Source organism: Mastomys coucha, unplaced genomic scaffold (assembly GCF_008632895.1).
Source record: "Mastomys coucha isolate ucsf_1 unplaced genomic scaffold, UCSF_Mcou_1 pScaffold15, whole genome shotgun sequence".
Classification (NCBI taxonomy): Eukaryota; Metazoa; Chordata; class Mammalia; order Rodentia; family Muridae; genus Mastomys; species Mastomys coucha.
The window spans coordinates 4,367,982-4,391,690 of record NW_022196897.1 but is presented as its reverse complement, the minus strand read 5'-3'; the positions used below and the strand labels follow the sequence as shown (position 1 = coordinate 4,391,690).

The following is a 23,709-nucleotide window of genomic DNA, read 5'->3' as shown; positions in this document are numbered from 1 at the left end:
ATGCAAACAAAATCAAAAGTAAAATAACAAGCAGCATGTACACATATGTACACACAGTGTATTATGTTCATCAGGAAGACTCTTTGTAGTTAGATCAACAGCCTCCCATCCTATAGCCTCCACTCACAGACCACCAGACAGCTCACATTTTTTCACTAAACTCATTCATATACATATTTTCAACAAGGTAAGAGATGAAAAGCCATCCCTATTTCTATAGCAAACCAAAGTTTGTTCTCATCTTGATGGTCCTTGCTTTCTCCTGAAAGATGTTCACATTTGATTTTGTTATATTTATTTCACAATCATGATCATATTTTTATGACTTGTTATTTTATGGGTCTTAGAACTCTAGCACCACCTGTGAGGCTTTGGAGCAATCCTGAAATCTGCTTCCAGTATGCCTTGCAAACTAACACTCATTCAACCACTCTAAAGTACCCTTCTCGTCTACTTCATGGCTCAGATACAACAGGTAATGATTTAAAATCAAAGAGTGATCAGTCTCTCCATTTAAAAAAAAAAGTACCCTTATTAGCAATGAAAAGCCTAAATACCATGAAACTTCAAACTGTTGCCCAAGCTGAACCATTGGTTAACCATGCAAGATGCCAGCATGCTATGTTGTTCCAACAATACTCATCCCCTGTAGAAGTGGTTCCTTTTAGTGGGAGTGCTTGTCTCATTTCTCACTGATAGTTTATACACTAAGTGAATTCTTCTGAATTGACCAAGACCTTGAGTAAACAAAACAGCCACTCTTGGGCAAAGCCTCTTTGTTAGCATTCTGATCTGCTATCAGAAGAAGAATTCACCATACCCTACTGCAAGTCACACTGATGTATAATTTTTTTAAAGATGTCAACTACTACAGACATAATCTAGTTATGATGGTCTGATCCTCTGAGTTTCCAGAGGGCCTTACTGTGTTCTTTTCATTTTGTCTCTACTGCTCCCAGCCTTTGTCTATTTCATGAATAAATAAACCAGTAACTAGCTACCATATATATATGTATATGTGTGTGTGTATATACACATATATATACATGTATATATGTATGTATAACTGTATATATATGTATATGTATACATGTATATGGTATATACATATATATGGTAGATATATATACACATACATGTATATATATGTATATGCATGTATATATATTTATACATATATATACAGATATGCATATATATGTATGAATTGTTCTTTAAAATAAAATCCCAGAGTATGATAAAGCATAGTAAAGCTTGGTCTCTACAATATTATAAGAAAATAATGAACAATTGATTGAAATCAACTATCCAGAATATTTACTTACCTCGATCTGTGTGTTATTGTCCTGTCCATCATCCAATAGCAGATCGGTGAAGCCTCTGGACTCTGGAGAATCTTGACCCATGCTGGCTCTGTTTGTGTCTACTGCCTTAAAAGGGTCCACGTTTCTTTTCCACCTATGGCTGTATGCTTGAGAGTCCACTTCCACCCCGTCTTCACTCTGAAGAAAGGCATTTGCAACTTCATACTTCCAATCTGAAAAAGAAACAAGTGTGTTACCTCCATGTATGACTTATCACAAGAAGACAAAAATTAATTCTCATATTAGAGTTGGTGAGGAAACCTGCATGTTATGTGTTAAACATAAAATGTGTCAGCAGACTTTTATATAGACTGCTTGATCCACAGATGTTTGGCACTGTAGCTGATAGGCCAGCTAGAGGGAAGATGTGACTTGGGGTACTCCTTTGATTGAAAGTTAGACTTTATCCCCAATTCCCTTCTTGATCCTTCTGCTTCTGGTATATCAGTACATGAACAGACTCTTACCACACATGCCCCTTTCAATATGATGCTGTATCCAAGAGCATGAGGAAATTTGTGTAACCTTTGAACCAGCTTCAAACTAATCTTCCCTTTGCTCTTTCTCAGCTATGTGAATCCAACTGGCGTAAGCATAGCTGATAGGCTGATAGGCAAGCACCACTGCACGTATGCCACAATATGTACTCATGATTCCTGAAGTGATATCTAAAGGTCCCTCAAGCCTACAGCACCAGAGAAATGCATTTTTCTTCCCTCTGTGTGTGTCTGCAAGTGTGTGCATGAACTCATACACAAACACACACAGAGAAAGAGAGAGAGAGTGAAGGGAGGATGTTCTAAAAAAACAGGTTAAAATTAAAGAACGAGGAAAAGGCATTTACAACTTATTTCAATATAAATAGTATGATGAGTGTGTGAGCTGATGCCGATTCCACATGGCTAGTGCCAGGCTGTGAAGGTAGTGATGTGCTTGAATTGGTTAAACCACAGCAAGATTTTCTTCCTGTAAATAGGCTAACCTATCTTGTCGTTTACAAGCCAGACTTGGCTCATTGCCTGACTCATTTGATAAGCAGTACCCTCAAAAGGCACCACAGACACTTGTTCATTTGTACTGCTCTCACCTTTGGAACTTGTCATGGTGGTAAAGGCTGACACTGACAGGCATGTACAGAAATGGATGGGACAGCAAGGAGATCAAATCACAAAGGTATTTTAAAGCCATCTGGAAGGTCTGGCCTTGCTAACCCAGCTCATCCTACCACTATAGGAGGGAAAATTAGATTTAATCATGACTCCTAGTCTTTCATCTCAGTAGGTCAGCAGGGGATGGGATAGGATAAGGATTGAAAATTCAGTTTCCAAGCAAGAGCCACAGCCTTCGGCTGAAGCATTACCAAAAGACAGGGATCGGTCGCCTTTGTAGCTGGCCTGATGTGAGTTCACGAAGGGCCAAGAGAACATTGATTTGATCATGGAGGCGATGTTCCCCTCAATACAGGAAAAGTTAGTGAAAGCTAAAGGTGCTTAGTTCATAGTACTATGCCAGTGAATCAGGCACTTATAACTTCAAAACTTATAAGCCACATATCCCACTATTTTTCCTCCACCACTGTGTCTAGACATGCCTTGTTTGGACGATGCTAACAAACAAGACAGTGCAGTCGGCTTTCCGTAAGAGAGAAAAGATATTTTAGAGTCTGATGTGTTGCTGGATGCAGCCCTATGAGACGCCTTACCTTACAATCTTTCTTGAGCCCTATGAAGAATCAAGGGTACCAAATTCAACAAATTTGCATGAGGAGAAATCTGAGAACCAAAGAGAAAAAGGCAGGGCTGTGCTCATATCAGTGAACTTCATACCAAGTGAGACTCATATGCTTTGTAAATGGTTACAAAGGATTTCCCAGTCCCTCTGCAAGTACTGAATGTTCAATAAGAAAATCTAATTAGTTCTGTTGACATTATTCTGGAAACATTTATTTTGAAAACAAAAACAATCTTCCTCCAACTACCATTTGACAGTAATTCAATGTTCACTGACTGGCTGAATGAAGGAATATAATACTGGCATTCTCTTTGACACAAGACTTATAGGACCAGGCAAAATTAAACAAGTGGTGGGAGCTGACATTCTTTCAGATTCGTTGCTGTTTATGGGTCTGGGATAATTTATAAATTTTCTCTTCTTTTTTTACCCTGTATTTTAGGTCACAGTGGACATAGCTTACCTTAAAATGCAAAAATCATTTCCTAAGGATGTGTTGGGATCTAAGAATGATGGCACTAAGCAGAGTTACCCAAGGCAATGTGTTTGATACACTTGTATATCCTGCCTCATTATCAAAGACATATGAGGCATCTTACAACAAAATTAAGCAATAAAATTTTCTAACAACCAGATAAGACCTTCTGGAACAAGGCTTAGGTCAACCTCAGAGATGTCCATCTACCTCACATATAGGATAGTATGCCTCAGTGAGTTATGCCAAGCTGTGCCAAGTCTGCACACCTTCATCCCCTTGCTTCTCCTTGCCTCTCCTTCCCTTTTGATCCTTTTCAGTTTTATCTTATGTGATAAAATTTTGCCATGCAGTAAGTCTGATCTGGAATTCTGCCATCCTCCTACCTCACCTTCCCTAGTGTCTTGGAATTCAGTTGCATATTGGTGAGCTCAGCGTTATGCTTAAATGAGTTATATTCACTTTTCTGACATTAAGTTTGCAATTTGTCTTCTGATAGCACAGCATAACACAATGTTTCCCTTCACTCTCATCAGGCCCACTAGCCTCTTTCAGGCACCTGGAATCTTAGCATAAGAAGCAGACAGAATGAATATCAGCAGAAGAGACTCTTGTATTGATTCCATTTCTTAAGTCCCCTTCATTATTTCATTTCATTCATTTTAATCTAGAGAATATATAAAGGAGTTTCAGAACCTAAATGCAATAATGTTCATATTTTTCATTTAATGTGAGACCTGATTAATATTCCAAGTATCTGGTTAGCACTCAAAATGACTCCTTTGCATGATTTGGGGGTGGAAGCAGAAAGAAAAGACTGGTTCTTAGCTGAAATACACTTGTAACCTCATGACTTCTGAGGCCAGGGCTTCTGACAGCCTTGGCTTGATCTTTTCTCATAGTTTAGTAATATTTTCTGATTCTTATTTTAATTGCTATTCGTACTTTGAAATAGCTCATTTTTATTGTCATGTGCTCATTGTGCACGTTTGTGGGGTTCAATGTAATATGTCACTCATTGCAACAGCACATGGAGGTTCCATCCTACAGCATAGTGATCAAACTGCAGCTATCCAGCACTGTGCTGGTAAAGGCTTGTTCTTAGAAGAATCCACACCTACAAACTGGGAAAGACAATGCTTTGCTCACTCTGATTGGATTTACCAAAACTAAAGAAGCTCTCCGGAAATCCTGAGATGTTTCCTAAAGAGACAATCTGTGAGTTTAGTTTCTGGACTTGTAAAAACTTGTTGGGTTGCTATTTAATACTGAATTTATTTTCTCTGATAACATTATAAATAAACAAGAATAGTCAATCTTGAACATAGATGTATCACTTGTAGGTTCATAATTCAATTAGTAGAAGGTTCAAGATCCAAGTATGAAAGGGGCTTAGATGCTGATCTTATATTTAATTGGACTTTAGAGAATATGAAATATGTCAAAATAGATGCTTTACAGAGATGCAGGAAGGAAAACTAGAAAAGTCAGTTGGGTTCTCTTTACTATGATTGACTTATCCTCAAATCATGGGCTTTCAAAACACATACGAACATCTTAAATCATTCTTTAAATTGACAACTAAATATGTCATTCAGAGATAAGACACAGGGATCTATGGGGCAAGATGTTTTCCTTCCCAGCTGCAGTGAAAACACACAATAGGCAGGACCACTCAACAATCTACTCAAAAGATTCTCTGTGATCTGTCTACTGTGTCCTAATTAAACCACCCATGAAAAACCTTACAGAAGAATTTTCTCTGTCATGTCTTACTACACTAATTACTTAGGTCACAAAATGTTAGTTCTATTTAATAACTTCCATTTGGATGTAAGGATAGAATGTTTTATAAACACACATTTCTGGACTTCTATGTACAATAAGCAAATGGATATTACTACATTTTGAGATCATTTATATATTGAAGTAGTAGATATAGTATTATTAGAGAAGGTATTTAATTATATTTCCAAAAGATATCATCATGAAGACTCCCAATGATGAATTAACCTGAAAGGGTTATAAAATATCTCCAATTATCCTCACACTGCTCTATCAAATCTCTAAAGTCCCTTTTATGCCATTGTGATGGATCACCATTATAGCTAGTTTGTTGTCACTAGAAATGACTTTGGAAAGAAATCTCTTGATAAGCTTGTGAGAGATTATCTAAACTTAATTGATTAGATTGGATGACTTCATTAATGGGAGTGGGACAACCACACAGACTGAGATCTCAGACTAGTTATAAATGGAAAAACAATGGTACTGCATGCTTTTTTTCCCAGCACTTGAGAGGCAGATCTCTGAGTTTGAGACCAGCCAGGTCTATAGAGTGAGCACCAGGACAGCCAGAGCTACACAGAGAAACCCTCTCTTGAAAAGCCTCCAACCTAAAAAAAAGGCGGGGAGGGTGAAGAGTGGGAAGGGAAAGCAACTTGGGGACCCATATTCATCACCCTTTGATTCTGCAAAGAGGGCATGACGTGGACTGCCAACTCATTACCTTGCCACCATTGAGTCCCTCACCATGATAGTTTGAATCCTGGGAAACATAAAGATACACAAACTCTTCCTAATTAAGTTGCATCTGTTGGATACATTTTTTTAAACAAGCCGATTATCTAACAAAACCATCCTATACCTGAAAGTAAATAGAGTAAAGGTGAAGAAAGTTATCCTGGAATGGATAAACCTATCTTACTTATGTCACATCCCAATGATGCTAATTCAATATTTTGCAAGTAACCCAGAGTTGTATTGAAAATACTTTAACTCCTTCTCTTGCTCACTGTACATAAATGATACTCATAATACATATTTGCTAAACTACAAGAAAGTAATTGTATGTTTAGACATGAATCTTATAAAGTTAGAATTCACCACAACTGTATTTATTAACTTATTCTATGTTCTGTACTTTATATATGTTAAAGTATGTATATGCTTGTTGTGGAGATGCATGAATGTGGGAATTTGTATTTAGTTATCTATGGATATTGTAGTACAGGCCAGAGACTGATATTAAGTATCTTCCCCAATTGCTCTTTAACTCATTTTTGAGGCAGATTCTCATTCAACCTGAGCTCACTGATTTGTCTAGACTATCCAGTATGCCCTAGAGAACCTCCCAGCCACACCTCTATCATACTAGGATTAAAGTCATGAGTCACTGCATGAACCTTTTAATATGAGTCCTGAGGACTGAACTCAGGTGTCACACATAAGTAGCAAGTAATTTACTGACTGAGCTATCTCTGCAACTCCCTTCTGCACTTGACAAATGAAGCAAGCCATCACTGTAAATTCTCTGAAGGAACATTCAGAAGTTATGCAGAAAGCATATTTACTGGCTAAAGTGGATTGAGAAAGGCTAGAAATATTTGGCTAAGGCAGACTGTCATGTGACTATGAATCTCAATTTATTTCCAAACAGAATAGAAAAATTCTATTAAATAAATTATACCCTTGGTTGTGTGAATAATGAACTAACTATTCCAGTTGATTTTGAGCTTTTGACTGATGGCATTATTCAGCAAGGTAGCTATAGAAGATAAAGTTCTGAGCATGTTTTATTGAGGTGGATTAAGGATTTTGAATGAGATCTAGCAGTCATAATTTATTAAGTCCCCAAGAGAGACTTTCTGCCTCTGGATATGCTTTTTACAATCCACCCAAGTGTAACATACTCCAGGCTCTTGTCCCAGGTATTCTTCCAACTCTAGCAGGAGCATCATCTGTTCCCACCACAGAGAATTTCTTAAAAATCTCTTTACCAACAATACATAGCTTCTATAAATGCAAACCCAACCCCAATTCTCCAGGAAATTTTATATGTCTCCCTCCAACTCTAGCTCATAAATGGTCCTTATAAATGAAGAGTTTTCTTCTGTAATATACTCACTCTTCAAAGGTGACTCTTTTAAGTACACTTATTATGTATACCTCCCCTTGGATAAAGCATTGGGAAAAAATGTGTTAATGCAGGAAGCCTGATACTTGTTCTCTTAGGAAAGGCCCTGAACATGCTAGGTCTTTGTCCTCTGAAAACATCATGTGGGGAAAGTGTTCCTAATCAGTTACTGACAGGGTGTATCAATGTGTCCAAATTACTTAAGTTAAATTATTTATGGTAAATGCCTGCCATCCTATTGAGCATATTGGATTTGGGTATATGCTAGAAAACTAGAAGCTAAAGGAGCAGAGCTTCCCTCCAACAACAACAAACTTTGAGGAATTGCTGTCATTATAACTTGACTAGGAAGGCTTTCCAGAGGCTCCTGTATTAAAGGCTTAGTTCCTAATGAGAGCAAGATTCAGGAGTGACTGGATTAGGAGACTGACCTCATCAGTGGATTAGACTATCAGTGGAGTCATAGTTGAATGGAGTATTAACAGGTGTTATAAATGGCAGGGGCTAGAATTTAATTTGATGAACTAAGTTACAAGAAGCATAGTCTGAAGGAGATAATTTGTGTCTGCATGCTTGAGCCTCCACCTTGTGTTGCTCTTATATTGCTTCCCTCCCTACCTCCCTTCCTCTACCTCACCTCCTTCCTTCCTTCTTACTTGTCTCTCTCACACTTTCTTCCTCCATTCTCTTTCCTTTGCTTCTAGACAACAGGTGAGCAGCTTTGCTCTACTCTATTGTAATGTTCCGACTACCCACAGCTCCAGAAACTGTGGAGCCATACAAACATAGACTATAACTTTTGAATCCATGAGCCAAAAAATGTATTTCCTTTAAAATATCTTTCTCAGTGTTTCAGTCATTCTGGTAGGCAGGGTAATTTCTAATGACCCCTCTCAATTGACAAACTCTAATGTGTCTTCATAATGTGTTGGTATAGAAATGAATTACCAAATGTTAACCACAGTTTTCCATGATACTATTCCATATCCTTTTCCTTTTTCCAACTTTGCATTGTGTCTTTTGATTTTAATAGGAAATTAGCTGAATATGAATTAACACTGAATCTTATAGTTCCATGTGGTAAATCTGCAAAGCTAGGGTTGCCTTAGGGACACATGACACAGACTACTTCAGAATAGTGACTCTATTTTACACAATGTATGTTTGTGAGTGTGTGCAGGTGTGTAGATGTACAGTGCATGTTTTGTGAGTGTACTGTCAGTTCAAGCAGATTCCTTTGGAATGGAGAACATTTGGCAACTTAAGACTACTAGAAAAAATGAATAGGATTGGAAAAAATGTAATTATTAAGGACTTGATCCAAATCATACACAGAGTATTTACATTGAACACTTTAGATATTTAATCACTTTACTGTGAAACAAATTGATAAACATACATGCTAATTTCACAGATAAAAGAGTGTAACTTATTCTATGTGCAAAAAGCCTTCATTCATAAAATTGAAGACAGTTTAATGTCTGTATAAGGTGGTGCACCGTATGATCCCAAAACTTGGAAAGGTAAGGCAAGAGTATTGCAAGTTGGTAGGTGACTTGGTCTACATGATAAATTTCAAACTAGCCTGGTGTATAAAACTTGTCTCAAAAAATAAATAAATAAAGAGGCTCTCATAATTTTATACTAATTCACTGAAGTATAAAATATAAATAGAGTAAGTCCACACTCATGGCTATGAACTAATAAGTTTTGTACACTACGTCTAGTAACATACAGTTGGTATTATAATAGTTAATAATGTGCTGTTATTCCATGTTACACATGAACACCTTGATATGCATGTACAGGTATGTGAGGTGTAAGGAAAACCACAAGAGATGATTCTAGAGGGTTTCTTAGTTGATACCAAACCTGAGTTTGAGTAATCTTTCAAAGAATCAAATTATCAATGTCAAAAATGTCAAAATTGTCAAAAATGATGTCTAAATGCCCAAATCACAGAGGGACATCTGGTAAACTCGGGCTGCCAGATCAACTCAATCTCATCTCATGTTGTTATCATATCATGCTCACTGTGTAGAGTGAAAATACATAATGTCTCACTGGTGAGCTCAGGTTTACTCAACAAAATGACTACAGATCCTATTCAATACATGGCTTTCTATCTGTAAGCAGCATCTGATTAAATCAGGAATGTCACACCATTATATTATCAAATTTCTACAGGTTAAATATCCTCAGAAATTTGGGAGGATTTGCACATTGACCAATAAAAATTACTTTCTTAATGATAGAACACTGTAAAATAATCTAAAGCAAAATATGTAAGAAACACATACTATTGAAAACAGTGAAATAAGTCAAACCCTTCATGGAAATGTGGATGAGGGGGAGGAGCGTTACACACATCCAGCTATGTTAATATGGGAAGATGAGTCATCATTAGTTTAAACATGCAACAAAAGGTAGCATAGTTCAATAGTAAGCAAATTGTAGATTTAACATTTGGCAAGGAATTGAAAACTAGTCTTCTTAGTGGAAATTCCTTAATAACTAGGTAACAATGCTGCCCCCTCATTTGAGTTAGTAAATTTCAGCATTGAATTTATTATGAAGATAGTTTATCACCATATCATCAAAGTATACTTATTTAATAAATCAGGGCTTTTGCTGTTCTTTCAGATTTACTAGTGGGACTAAGGTAATAGGGTCATTTCAACATGGGTTACAATGTACAGATAATGAATAATACAGATAATAATAATAAAGAGTAGCTAATAAAATAAAAGATATAGTGTTTCCACAAGATTATTGTGGTTTTTTTCAGACAACATTGCATCATGAGGCCAAGAACAGCAGGGCCACTTTTTGGTCTGTAACCTCAGTCACCATGACCTCAGCCAGTATGCGAGGATGTGTTCTTACAGTCTTTTTGGTTCCTCTCGCTATAAGAGCCTAATGTAATACTAGTTTCCAAATATCTTATTAACATATTTTATTACATTGGAGGCCATATATTTTCAGGTTTTCTATACTATTTATGAAAATTATGTATGTATGTATGTATGTATGTATTATGTATGTATGTATATATGCATGTAGGTATATATGTATTAAGTATGTATGTATGTATGCATGCATGCATGCATGCATGCATGTATGTATGTAATACTTAGTGGCTTCCAAGTACAGTAAAAACTAAAACCATGTGTTACAATACCTTTCCATTTCTATTCATCATTAGGCATCTTAAACCCCTGTGTTTCCTGTGCTATGAATGACTGATTCTAAAATGAAGTCCAGGCACTGGAACCAATTCCCAAAGCATGAAAGGAATGACTGCCAGCCAGGAAAACAAAAGATTCTGTGAACAAAGATCAGTCATGGACAATAACACCTCCTGGGAAAATGCAAACTTCTGAACCAGAACAGCCCAGATGGAATCTATTGACATAATGGTACCCAGGGTCAAAAATGATGTGTAAATGCCCAAATCACAGAGGGACATCTGGTAAACTCGGGCTGCCAGATCAACTCAATCTCATCTTATGTTGTTATCATATCATGCTCACTGTGTAGAGTGAAAATACATAATGTCTCACTGGTGAACTCAGGTTTACTCAACAAAATGACTACAGATCCTATTCAATACATGGCTTTCTATCTGTAAACAGCATCTGATTAAATCAGGTATGTCACACCATTATACTATCAAATTTCTACAGGTTAAATATCCTCAAAAATTTGGGAGGATTTGCACATTGACCAATAAAACTTACTTTCTTAATCACAAAGTTTATCTCTATCATTGATTTTTAAAATACAGTAACTTGAGGTTTACCATTATATAATATTATTACATAGAATTTCTAGGAAAGTCTATGGACTTGGGTGACCATTTAACGACAGTGCTAGAAGACAGAGCATAAATCGTGTTCTTACATTCAAAACTGATGCTACTTTTTCTGATACTCTGTAGCCAAAGCTGAATAATATTACTGACCCCTTTCCAAAAAGAAAGTGATATTTTATTTTTATTCAAGAGCTAAGTGATGGAATATTCCCTGCCTGCCTATAGAGAATACATTCGAAGATCCTAAGCAGCTGCCTAAGTTCATCAGCACTAAAGAACCTTATAATCAAATGCCTTTTCTATCTTTAACTAAGTGTTTATCAGGCACTGTGACCATAATATATGAAGTTCTCAGCATCAATCTTAGCAATTATTTTTTCCTTATTAAGTCTTTTTACCTGATTACATTCAGAACTGTCAGGTTCACTTATCCTGAGGTCTACATGAAATACAATACAGGCTTATGGTAATAAACTAATAACCAAGATGCAAGGGTTACCCAGTGACTGGTGAATGCTGTATGGATATCCTGAACAAAGACATGATTTTTATTTCAGTCGGGATGGAAATGGATGGTGTAACACTACTCAGACTAGGATGCAATTTGAAATACAACCCAGTTTACTTGGGAAATGTCATTTTAATGGCTTAAGCATGCAGACGATACTTTGGAAAAGAGAGCAAAACAAAACACATGATAATCCTTAGTATTTTCAGAAGTTCAAAAAAAGGTCAAAACTAGGGCCATACTTACAACCAGCTTCCTTGTCAGATCCTGACACAGTTAAGGTGACCCCACACTAGTGTCCTCTATATTACCTTGTTATTCACTCAATCTTATTTCATTGCTTAAAATTCTTAGCCATGACTATTTGGATAAGTTGGATTATTTCTGAAGAAAATTAGAATCTGCCCTGCAAATTTTGTGCAATTTCCTATACTTTTCTCAACTCTTTTTTTATAGATGAGTTCCATTAACTAAATGATCAGAAGTATAGTGGTATAATGTAAAATTTTAAAGCCCTTTCAAAGGTTCAAAGAGATTAGTGTAGCAAGAGAAAGCAATTTTGTCCAAGTTATCCTACTTCTTACATTTGATTCATATACTTAATGAAATAAATCTTCACACAGCCTTAGAACCATAAAGCAATGGACAAAGCCACTTAGCCTTGATTTTTTCCCCAAATAATGTTACAAAGAAGCCTATAAAAAAAGAAATCAAAGGGAAGGCAGGCACTTCTGAATGGCAACTATGACTGTGAAATGAAGGAGCTGAAATGATTTGTTAGTTACAGTAAACAGCATACAATTCTTCAAGACAAATGGGTTCATTGCTTTTACATTTAAGTTTTAAATATTTTACTTACAAAAACTGAATTCAATTCATAAAGTAGTTTATGAGACTTCAATCAATTCATTTACCTGAGGATACTTATTATTAACTCATTATAATATAGATGAAATATTTTAATATGAGTTTCTTTATGTAAACTTATGATTTTTTAACTTAAAAACAAATCAACTTTCAATTTGTCTAATTTTTAAGACTGGGAAAATGGTAAACGAGAAATTAAGGGTATGTTGAAGAGCAGAAAGTCTGTAGAAATCTGTATAAATCTAGTTGAGAAGGCTGTGGATTCCCAGGCTTTATCACAGTTTTAGTATTATATTTTATGCTACAGAGTTTATTAAGACTTACCCACCATTTGTAGAAAGAAAGATACTTATATTTTATTTTCAACTAACATTTACCCAAACAGCAGTTTTAAAATATAATTCCAAGGATTATAAAAATGCCAAAAATGTCTAGAAATTGTTAGCACTCCCCAGAATGATAATACCTAATTAAATTTCACAGTTGCCTGTACAAAATTATGAATTTTAACTAATATTTTAAATAAACCACAATAATAGAAAAATCACATTATGATAAGAAAAAGAAAAAGAAATGAAAACAGCAAAACTTTCACTAAAATAAGTGTTAATTTTTTGTGATCTATTCCTAAAATATAAAAATCCTTGCCAGAGTATTAGATTTGGGAGATGATATTATATATTACATTTTTCTGTTTACCATATTGTTAGGAATTAGGAATATGTAAATTCTAAAGGCTTTTTAAGTTAATTTTTTATTTCTAATACTTCAGTCATAATCCTACATATTTATATTGAGCCAATAGTTACAAAAACTAGACAGAAATAGATTGTTATTTGATTTTTAGAGCAAATTTTATTACTTAAAATGAAATAAAAATAAGTATTAATGCCTGTGCAAACTATGGTAGGAAATTATTAGGTAATCCTAAAGATGACTAAACTACTTATGTATACCATTGGAATATTTTCATCTTTCCAGGAAGGTATGCATAGCAGGTATTTTGTGGTTTGTATTTTTCATTTATCAGTAAGCCACCGAGCCCCCAATTTCTAAGAAATACTCAGCTGCCATGGCAGACAATCCCAAAATTACAGTTATGAAAAGGAAGGATGTGGCTGAAATCCAGGGACAACTACAGTAAATTTATTGATTATAGGCGACATGAAGAGAATGCACAAATATCTGATACAAGAACAAAGGGTAAAGAATAGGATACAAAATAAAATTATTGTTCCACTACCTACTTTCTCTTTATAGTAACATAAAAATAAATAGAAATAAATAACCAAACAGAAACTCAGAAAAGCAAACTGTTGACAGTTAGCACTATTTAAATTTTACATTATTATGTTGGGCGGTGGTGGTGTACACCTTTAATCCCAGCACTTGGGAGGCAGAGGCAGGCAGATTTCTGCGTTCTAGGCCAGCCTGGTCTACAGAGTGAGTTCCAGGACAGCCAGGGCTCTACAGAGAAACCCTGTCTAAAAATAAATAAATAAATAAATAAATAAATACATAAATAAATTTTACATTACTTGACATCCAGATGTGCATGCACATCACTTCAGAGTAAAGTCAGACTTCTCACAGTTGCTGTAAAAATTGTTATGCCAATGTGACTTAACCTCAGCAAAGAAGAACTACTGAATCAGGAAAATGTAGGAAAAAAAAGAGAAAACAATGATTTTTGTATGTTGTTAAAGTGGTTACAAATATGCATAAAATACTTTGGGAAGATACTAAAGCTAGAGACAAGCATTAGTGAGATAGTGCGTAATCTGGTATGTACTCAACCTATAGAAGTCCAAAAACCTGCAGGTATTTAGATGCTATGAATAGGTGTTTTGTTCTGTTTTGTTTTTCCTATACCTTTACCAAGTAAAATTAATGTTTACTAGCCCTTAAATTTAACATGGAATCTTGGCCATGACTTTATTGCAGTTTTAGTTCAATTAATGTGAGATGAAACGTAGTTACCATCTGAACAGAGAAAACTGAGAATTGTGCACACACATGTAGGCATACAAACACACATGTACACACAAACAATCTCTCTCAATCTCTCTCCATATTTCCCACCTCAAATATCATGATAACTAGCTATAAGTACATTCAATGTTCAATACAATGAAATGACTATCTTGTATTCCAGTCCCACCTGTCTGCTAAAATAAATGAGTCCACATTAAAGTGTTTTCATTCTAGAGACATAATTTCTTTCACATTTCCCCTAAGAGAAGGGAAAATGTTTGGAGACAAGCTTTCAAGTACCCTGCTTATAGAGGACGACATGTGAATAAAGAATAGAGAGGCCAGCAGTAAGTTCTTCTGTCGGTTTACATATGTCTCACATATCACAATACACAGCTCAAGAGGGAAGTGTTCTCACATGGTTTTTTTTTGGTTAGGAATTATTTGGCTGACTACTAGACACATGAATTATATAAGTTTTTAGGCCATCAACATATTTCAGTATTATTTGAAATGTTTAGAGAATACTTTCTTCTTTTCTTACATATGGGTCAAATACTTCATGAAGCTTAATTAAATTAATTTAAAAATATTCTTTTAGTATGTATAGACTGTAAATTAGCTAACCTCTCATTGTGATTTTGTATGTGTGTGTGTATGTGTGTGTGTTTGTTAAAATACTTTTGTGGAAAACTGATTTACTTTTCTATTTATATGTAAATTTCAGTTTCTATATTTGGATTCAGGTAGACTTTGGTAATGCTGAGCCTCATTCTATCACACTTAAATTTATGATATATGTACCAAGAAAGACCCCTTATCAGTTCCAGGTACATGGGCCAATATTAGATGCTTCAGGGTATTCTACAAAAGGCTTATCAAATATCCCATTGAAGCACAAAATGGCTTTTCACTCAATTCATTGTAAAATCATTCGCTCACCCATTTATGAATCAAGTTATCTCTCTTGCCTGCCTCAGAGACCCTAAGGCCATAAGTGAGTAATGTCAAAGGTCCTGTCATCACACTCAGACTCAGGAGTGAACTATGTCCTACAGCCTGAGAGAGAGAGAAGGGGGAGCAGGAGGCAGGATGAACTGTTACAAAGGAGGGAAGGAGACTGAAACTGCATCACCAAGGTGTTGTATAATGCAGACACTGAGTTGTGTGGTTCTCCCTCAGAGGAATTTGAAAGCCATCAGGAAGGCTTAGGGAGGAAGAGGCATGATCCATGTGGTGCCTACTTTAAAAAGATTGCCTCATTAATCACTTCAGAATGGACTGTGAGAGTCTATGTTTCTAGAACCTTGGGCTCAGCTGATAGAAATTTTTTAAAGCAAAATATTTTCTCCTCTGTACATGGTCAGCAATGTCATCAAAATACCAACAACTTCACTTGATGAGGTAACTAATTCCCATGTGAAAACCACCCATGTCCACCATTATCCACAATGACAGCAGAATATTGAACTTATATCAAAATGTTACAAAGAGGAGAAAAAAAAAACCTAATCCATTCCAGACCCATTTTCCTGCTTTATATTCCAAGAGGAATATTACAATCATTATAAAGGGAAGCAACATAATTCTTAATTAAAATAGGAGACAATAGAAAACATGGATAATCTACACGGGTATGTTGGTTTAAATGATAACCAACAGAGGCCGTATCTAAGGTTGACATCTCTACCAGCAGTCTGACCTAATATTATATTTATCAATGGAATAATTTCTCTAATGGTTTATCAAAGCCAAGAGTAATGAAGCTGTTTGTTGTTCAATAACAAGGCTTCATAGTTGTGATAGATGTTAAAAAAATTTCTATTGAGTGAATAAGCAAACACCATCAGTTCAAAAAAAGGCAGATACTTGATTATTAACTTTTACAAGCATGGAAGGGGAATTCAGTATTATAAAAACAGAATGCAAATACCTACAAGCTGAATTTTAATTTTTTTTTTTAATTTTCTAGACATCTATAATAAAAGCTTACTTAAATTGGTGTCTCAAACTTTAGGATATGTTAGAACCACCATGTTCCCAAAGATTCTTCAAACACAGGCGTTTTAAAGACTCTGAGGTTACTGAGACAGACAGATTTAATAGCAGTATTTTGAGAAATATTTATGTTCATGGAGCATGGAATTCTATTTCCTGTCTCTGGAGACAAAAGGCACTTTCCAAAAACACATGAAGTACAAGAAAACGTAAAATGGTGCATGGATAATAATTTTGTTTGATTTTCAAAATGGAAAATACTGGCATACATCTTTGGGACCTTACATTAACTCCTTATTTACATATACTCCTTTGAAAAGTATTTTATTATGTACTACTATTTCCCACAATATTCCTTCAGTAACATATGGCAACCTCAGTGCTCTAATTTTCTACTCAAAGGGAATCACCTAAAAACTTCTGTGTCCCACTGGGCCTCACCTCCAGCCAATCATAGGTGATCCCTCAGCCCAATTATTCTGCTGTCAGGATCCATTTTAGCACACACAGAAAAGCTAGGGGACCTTCAGTTTCATTATCCTCTTTCTGTGAGGCTGACATTTATTTATTTTATCTCCACTCCAATCCATTGTCATCTGCTGTGGCTTATAATGTCCAATGTGAAGTTGGAGAAAATGGTGGAAGTTAGGAATAACTAGAAGCGAGATCCTCTTTGGAATGCAAATCAAACCAACATAGGAGGTACACCTGAGAGGCTCAAAATAGGATTGTTGGCTTTGCTTGCCTGATAAAATTGATAACCCATATGAATGTGATAGTTTTGGACAAACTGCTAGGCCATGTCACAATAACAAATTTATTACCTGATAGTTGATTCTTCCTTTTACAATGTAAACACATGGGGATTAATTGGAATGACAACTTACTTAGGTAACATGCTTAGAAAAATCTAGGATTCATTTCTCAAATAGGTACCTACTACATTCAAAGAAAGAAGTGTAGATGTTAAAATGCAGGTCTGACTCAGCATGTCCAAGTTGGACTTAAAATTAGGCAATCAATGATCCCCTGGGAGATGCTGTTCACAATCTAGTCTACAGGTCACATTTTGAGCATCCAAACTAGAGACAGGTTAAACCTGAAACTGCAGAAAATAATGAGAATCAAAGGCATCATGGAAGCACTGGGAGACAGAAAGAAATAGAGATGCATAAATATTCTCGTGTCCATGAGGCTTTAGTTTCCCTGTATTACCTAAGATTACTGGAGAAGCTGGAACTGACACAGAACTTAAGATCTCACTCTCTCTTAGGACACTGGTATAGTCTAGTAGTCAGTTTGCCCACTCAAGCCTTACCTTCGAATTTCAGGTAGCCATTTAGCCTAACTACCAACACAGATAATAATGAACATCAGAAAGCAATGACTATTCCTTTAGGTATACTCAATGAAAGAATACTACTTCGTCGTTGTTTGTTTTATACAAGATAAATAGTATGTCTTTTTTTTTTCTACCTCACGTAGGTTAATTTAGAAATGAATTAGATTAAGAATAGATTTTAGGCTGGGCAATGGTGGCACATGACTTTAATCCCAGCACTAGGCAGGCAGAGGCAGGAGGATTTCTGAGTTCGAGGCCAGCCTGGTCTACAGAGTGAGTTCCAGGACAGACAGGGCTAAACAGAGAAACCCTGTCTCAAAAAAACCAAACCAATAATAAAAAAAAAAAGAATAGATTTTAGCAATTACCTACTGCAGAATAGATTGCTATATTTACTATGGCTACTTAGTATCATGTGACTCACTCAATGTAGGGTACAGATTTAAAATGTTCCATTTTTTTATTAAATATAGGTTACCTAAGGAGATACGCTACTTAAGAAGAGAAGTATATCATTAAGTGTATTATTAAGTCTTTTACGTTAAAATATTCCTAAGAGAAAGCCACAAAAAAAAGAAAGAAAAAGCCACTAGCTACGTTAATGTTGGAAACACATTAATATCGTTACTATTGTTAATATTGAAAAAATCAATAGTTTCTGAGATGTCTAATAAAGATGCCAAGGTGAACTTCTTATACTAACATATTTAGATTTTAGCAAATATACTATTTATAGAAAGAAATTGATTTTTGTAGATCTGGAGTTCTTATAAAAGGAACTGTATAACACTTAAGTGTCTCCTAGCAATAAGAATGACCACATGCGTTCAAAGTAGGCTACATGGTTTATTTCTCTGTAATACTGTCATGCATCCACCAGAATGTATAAAGAAGATTTTGGTTTCTTTTTTTTAATTAAGGGTAATGATATTCATTTTAATGTAAAAATGTGTCTACTATATTTTAATAGGTAAGTGAAAAAATAAGTCAAATCTGTTGTTGCCCATCAAAACTTTAGCCAGTAAGCTCTGTTTCTGAATGAACTCAGAATCACATTGCCAATCCTGATTAAAACTGTAAGCATTATTGTCACTCTCTCAGTGTGGAACTGTACACAGCAATTGTAATGATAGTGTGATTTGCTTCCAGTGCTAATTTTGAAAAAAAGCATCTCTTTTACCAACTATATTATTTTAAATACATTCTGTTAGATTGGTAGATAGCATTCCTCGGTGGTTTGTAAACTAACAAAAAGGCCCATGTTTAATTAACCACTACTGACAAATACAGTGAAAACATGACCAATCTGACTTTCCTTCATCAAAACCTACTTCAACATGCTACATGTTGTCTATATTTGGAGATAGTGTAACAGAAGAGAGGTATGAAGACAGTGTGAATCTAAGATTGTTCTTAGGAATGGAACTATCTGCTATATAGGGTTTGAGTAAACTCATTCATGAAATCATATCCAACTAAATGAAGTTTAAGGCTCTATTGTAACTCAAAATTCATAAATTGATATAAAAAGAGGGAGATATAAGTGGTTAGATCTTGCTCTCTGGATATCTCTTTGTTCACTTGTAGAACTGTATATGAATTATATTATCTTTAATGTCTAAGCTATCAAGTAGAAATTGGGAAAGACCACTCTAATATTGTTGTTCAAAGTGCATTGCCTCTTCAATAAGGCAAAACAAGTATTAATTTAACTTAATGAGAAATATCATGCAGCATCCCTAGATACTGCTGTCAAATGCAGCTAAGAAACAAGCAGCAAAACTTCCATTCTTACATACTTCTAATGATTTCTGCAACAGAACCCATCACATGGCAGTCCTCGTTTTGAAGTCAGTGTGATGTGTTTGTTTTTTAGATATTCAGTCTTAATGAACTAATTAAAATCAAGTCAAGTCAAAATGATAGACAAAACAAAGCTTACAAAACCAAACTTATGAACCAAATGTTTGACTGTATTTGGAGATGGAGAATATAAGGAAATATTTAATGTAAAACAATGAAGTCATAAGGTTGAGGCCTTGATCAATAGTATTGGTGTTCCCCATAAAAAAAGACCCTTCAGAAAATCACCACTATACATCTCTGCCTCTTTTCCTATTCATCTACACATCAAAGGAAAGCCACATAAAAGTAGCACATCAAGAAACAAACTGGCTACACTCAGGAAATAGATGCAATTGAGTGTATTTGCTGTTATGTTGTCTATGGGTTTATAGCCTCAGAATTATGGGGGACTAAATGTCTACTGGGTAAGGCACCACATTCTGAATGTTTTGTTAGAGGAAAAGAAGCACACAAACACACGAGACAATGCAAATGTGACTGAACATCTGCCATGTGTTTAACATTTGATTATTTTTTTGTTTAGAGCTAAAGAATGTAACAGTTCTTTCCAGAAAAAAACTCCTAGAATTTGTCAATTTGCCAAACCCTTCAACTAGAATACTACAAAGATACATGAATTTTAGTGTAAAAGAGATAAAAGAAATGATTTTGCTATTAACAACAAGAAGCCATGTCAACAAGTTGCCATCTATGCTTCCCTCTTTTATGTCCCTTGTGTCAACAGTCTAACAAAATAAAATTGAAATAAGAGGCATGAGACACTATCAAAATCATCAAAGGAAGTGTGAATGGCACTTAAGATCCTTTGATATTACTTCAAATGACACCCAGAATACAATAATAAATCCCAGGAAAAAGAAACATGTATTCCAAAAGAGAGGCTTGTTTTTCTTCTGACAAATATTCAACTGGAGAATTAACCAGCCAAGTACCAGGTTTCTAAATCAGTGTGGCTTATCAAGGTTTACAAACTTCTTTGTGGTAAACATACCCAGAAGTAAATTTATTCTAGCAAGTGGGAACACAAAGTTCACATTGCTACAAAGTGAGGGACTGAACAATTACCTGCTTAAAAACTGGTTATCTCATATCTCCAGATTATTCAGGTATGGATAATAAATCATTTTTTTAATCTCAAGGCAAGTTTCTATAACAAATCATCTAAGAGTAAGCAACTTCTAAATAATAAAAATTGATTTCTCACATTTCTAGTGGGTGGGAAGTCTATAGACCAAGTTTCTAAGAGTCTGTGTCTTCAGACAGCAAATTCTGTTCTCCACAAATGGAGCTTCTCAACAATTTCTCACATGAGAGAGGTACAGACGCATGCCATCAATCTTTCCTTGCTATTGCTCTTGCTCATGAGACGTCTACCCCCAACTCCCATCTCTGAACATTGTGTGGCTTAAATTTCTGCATTGTCATTGGAGAGTGGTGTCCCAGCATTGAGATCATAACAAACGCCAAACAATTCAGTTAATAAGTGGAAGATGTTGATGGTATTTTTATTCATTTGTTTGTTTTGTCCATTGTTGAAGAAAGGGGCGCTACCTATGTATAACAGCTTAGACTTTTCTGAAATTATCTCTGGAGTTCATGCCAAGTCTGTACTTGGCTCATCTCAGGAGCTACTAAGTTGCCACCACATAGGTACCACATAGGCTTTTATCTCCAACTTTTCAAATATGCTGAAAAGATTGTGAAAATATTATGGAAAAAAAAGAGACTCATTGTGAAGAAAGTTTGGGATCAGTTAGTTTTCTTTAACCAAGATCAATGTATTTTATGCATTTTATGTACTTTATGTGGGAGAACTATTGCTATTCTGAACATCTGCAGCCTGGACACCCTGGTAGTTCTACTGTGGATTTCTTCTAGCTGGCATATAAACATTTAGAAATGTATTCATACACATGACTATAAAGGCCACCAATATCACCGTGTCCATTCACCTTATTTGTATAGAAGGAAAAAGGTAACAATTTTCCTATGAATCTACTACCTCCATATTCAGTGGTCAATAATGTGTTCTTGCAATTACTCATCTTTCATGTCTACAGCTTCCTTGATTATTTACTAAATACCAGATCTAATTTTATATATATACATATAATGTACATATATAAATTCCTATGTTATGTTTTCTGTAGAATTATTGTTTATTTCCTTTAAGCTCCTTCATAAAGTCCCCAAGGCACACTCCCTTCTGTTTCTGGCCTACATTGCTCCTGAAGGTTTTTCTTACCACATATAGATCTTCTATGATATGACTTCCTGATACAGTGAGCACCAAGATTATTTGTTTTTCCTTTGGCTTAGAGTCAGGGGAGGAATGGTCACGGGTTTGTGAAAGATGGCCTTTCTGTGACTTCATATTTCCGAGTTAATGTTGCTTTCTGCCAACATTTGAGCCCACAGACTGGCTGACAGCCCTGTCCCAGCCACATAACCCACTAGCTGGTTGAGGAAGTAACAATTTACAGTTTGTGGTGCACTGAGAAGCTAGCTCTAAATTGATTTTGTTAAGGATTGTGGAGCAACATGTAAAATCAGCCTCTTACCTACTTCTCGGAAATGAGAAATGCATCCCATTTAATAGAACAGTCCTAGAATATAGACACTTTAACTTAGGCTTTGCAAAAGATCAACCCTTGATATTCTGCATCCATTCTACATTCCAATACTTAAGATGCAAAAAGTATAATGTTAAAACTCTGGGCATCTGAATGTAAACTACCCTGACTTTTACATTTTACAAAGCTCATCACAGGTAAGTGTGATGATTCCAGTCTTACCTTGAGAGTTGCTTTGAGGAGAAAAGTGTGATCTAACTTTAGATATCTTTGCTTCTACAGGCTGTTTCTGCCAGCTTGTTAGCCTTTTTCATTCATTCTCTTGCTGGCTGTTTTGAGTGAGGACAGGGACCGTGTGATGCTCTCCCAGGGAGCTCAGGTCCCATAATGATAGGGATTCCACCAGACAGTGCTTATTAATGGTCGTTTTCTGACTTTATGGCTGAATGGCTACCATTTCTGAACCACTTCCTCTCTGACTGGTAATTTTTCAGCAAAAGCCAAGTCCACTATTGTACTTTATTTTCCATTGTAGCAGTCAAATAGCTATTTTCCTAAAGGCAAACGTGAGCCCATTGCCTCTGACTTAACAGGATAGTCCAAAGAGATTTTGTTAAGTTGTTTTGCTTGCTAACTGTAGGCGATAACAGCAATTAGAAATTTCCACTTAGAAATTAAAAAACTGTCAGTTTGAAAAATCAGTCTTTTTTTCCTACCACCACAATAAATAGAACAATACCATAATCCTCCCATTTGGCCCTAGATGTAGGATGATCGATTACCAGTGCTCTGTGAAGATGTGAAATCTCACTTCTTAAAAAATGTCAGACAACAGAACATCTCCTTTGACTGCAAATATTTCCACACAACACTTTATTATGAATAATAAAGAAAATTAAAATTAAAAGACTCATTTAGCTAATTATATATCTAACTAGAATGCAAATTTTTTACTGATGGATCAAAAGAGCCCATTCTTTGCTCTTCATGTAAAGGTAAGGACACTTTAACAAATAAATAATACCAGAATCTACAATTTTATTTTCTTTTTTTCTGAAGTTTGGTTAGCTGCTGTATGGAGAGAGTGCTTTAAAATGGATTGCTGCATGGGTGGTAGAAATGTACCCAGAGGACAGTAATTACTCAGCTTCTTTAATTGATCAATTAAATGCTACTTCCTTTCCCTTTATTGTGTTAAATAAAAATTCAGGTGGCTGGGATGGTTCAATATAAGGAAATCCATCAACGTAATTCACCACATAAATAAACTCAAGGACAAAA

At 35.4% G+C, this 23,709-nt stretch overlaps 1 protein-coding gene across 2 annotated transcripts in view; it reads right to left on the bottom strand.

Annotated features, from left to right (window-relative positions):
- Plxdc2 (plexin domain containing 2) overlaps positions 1–23,709 on the bottom strand; it is a 390,910-nt gene that overhangs the window by 241,661 nt on the left and 125,540 nt on the right. For both annotated transcript variants that reach the window (XM_031369076.1, XM_031369075.1), the window contains exon 2: positions 1,326–1,537. In XM_031369076.1, coding sequence (XP_031224936.1) covers positions 1,326–1,537 — 212 coding nt within the window. The remainder of the gene's footprint in view (positions 1–1,325; positions 1,538–23,709) is intronic.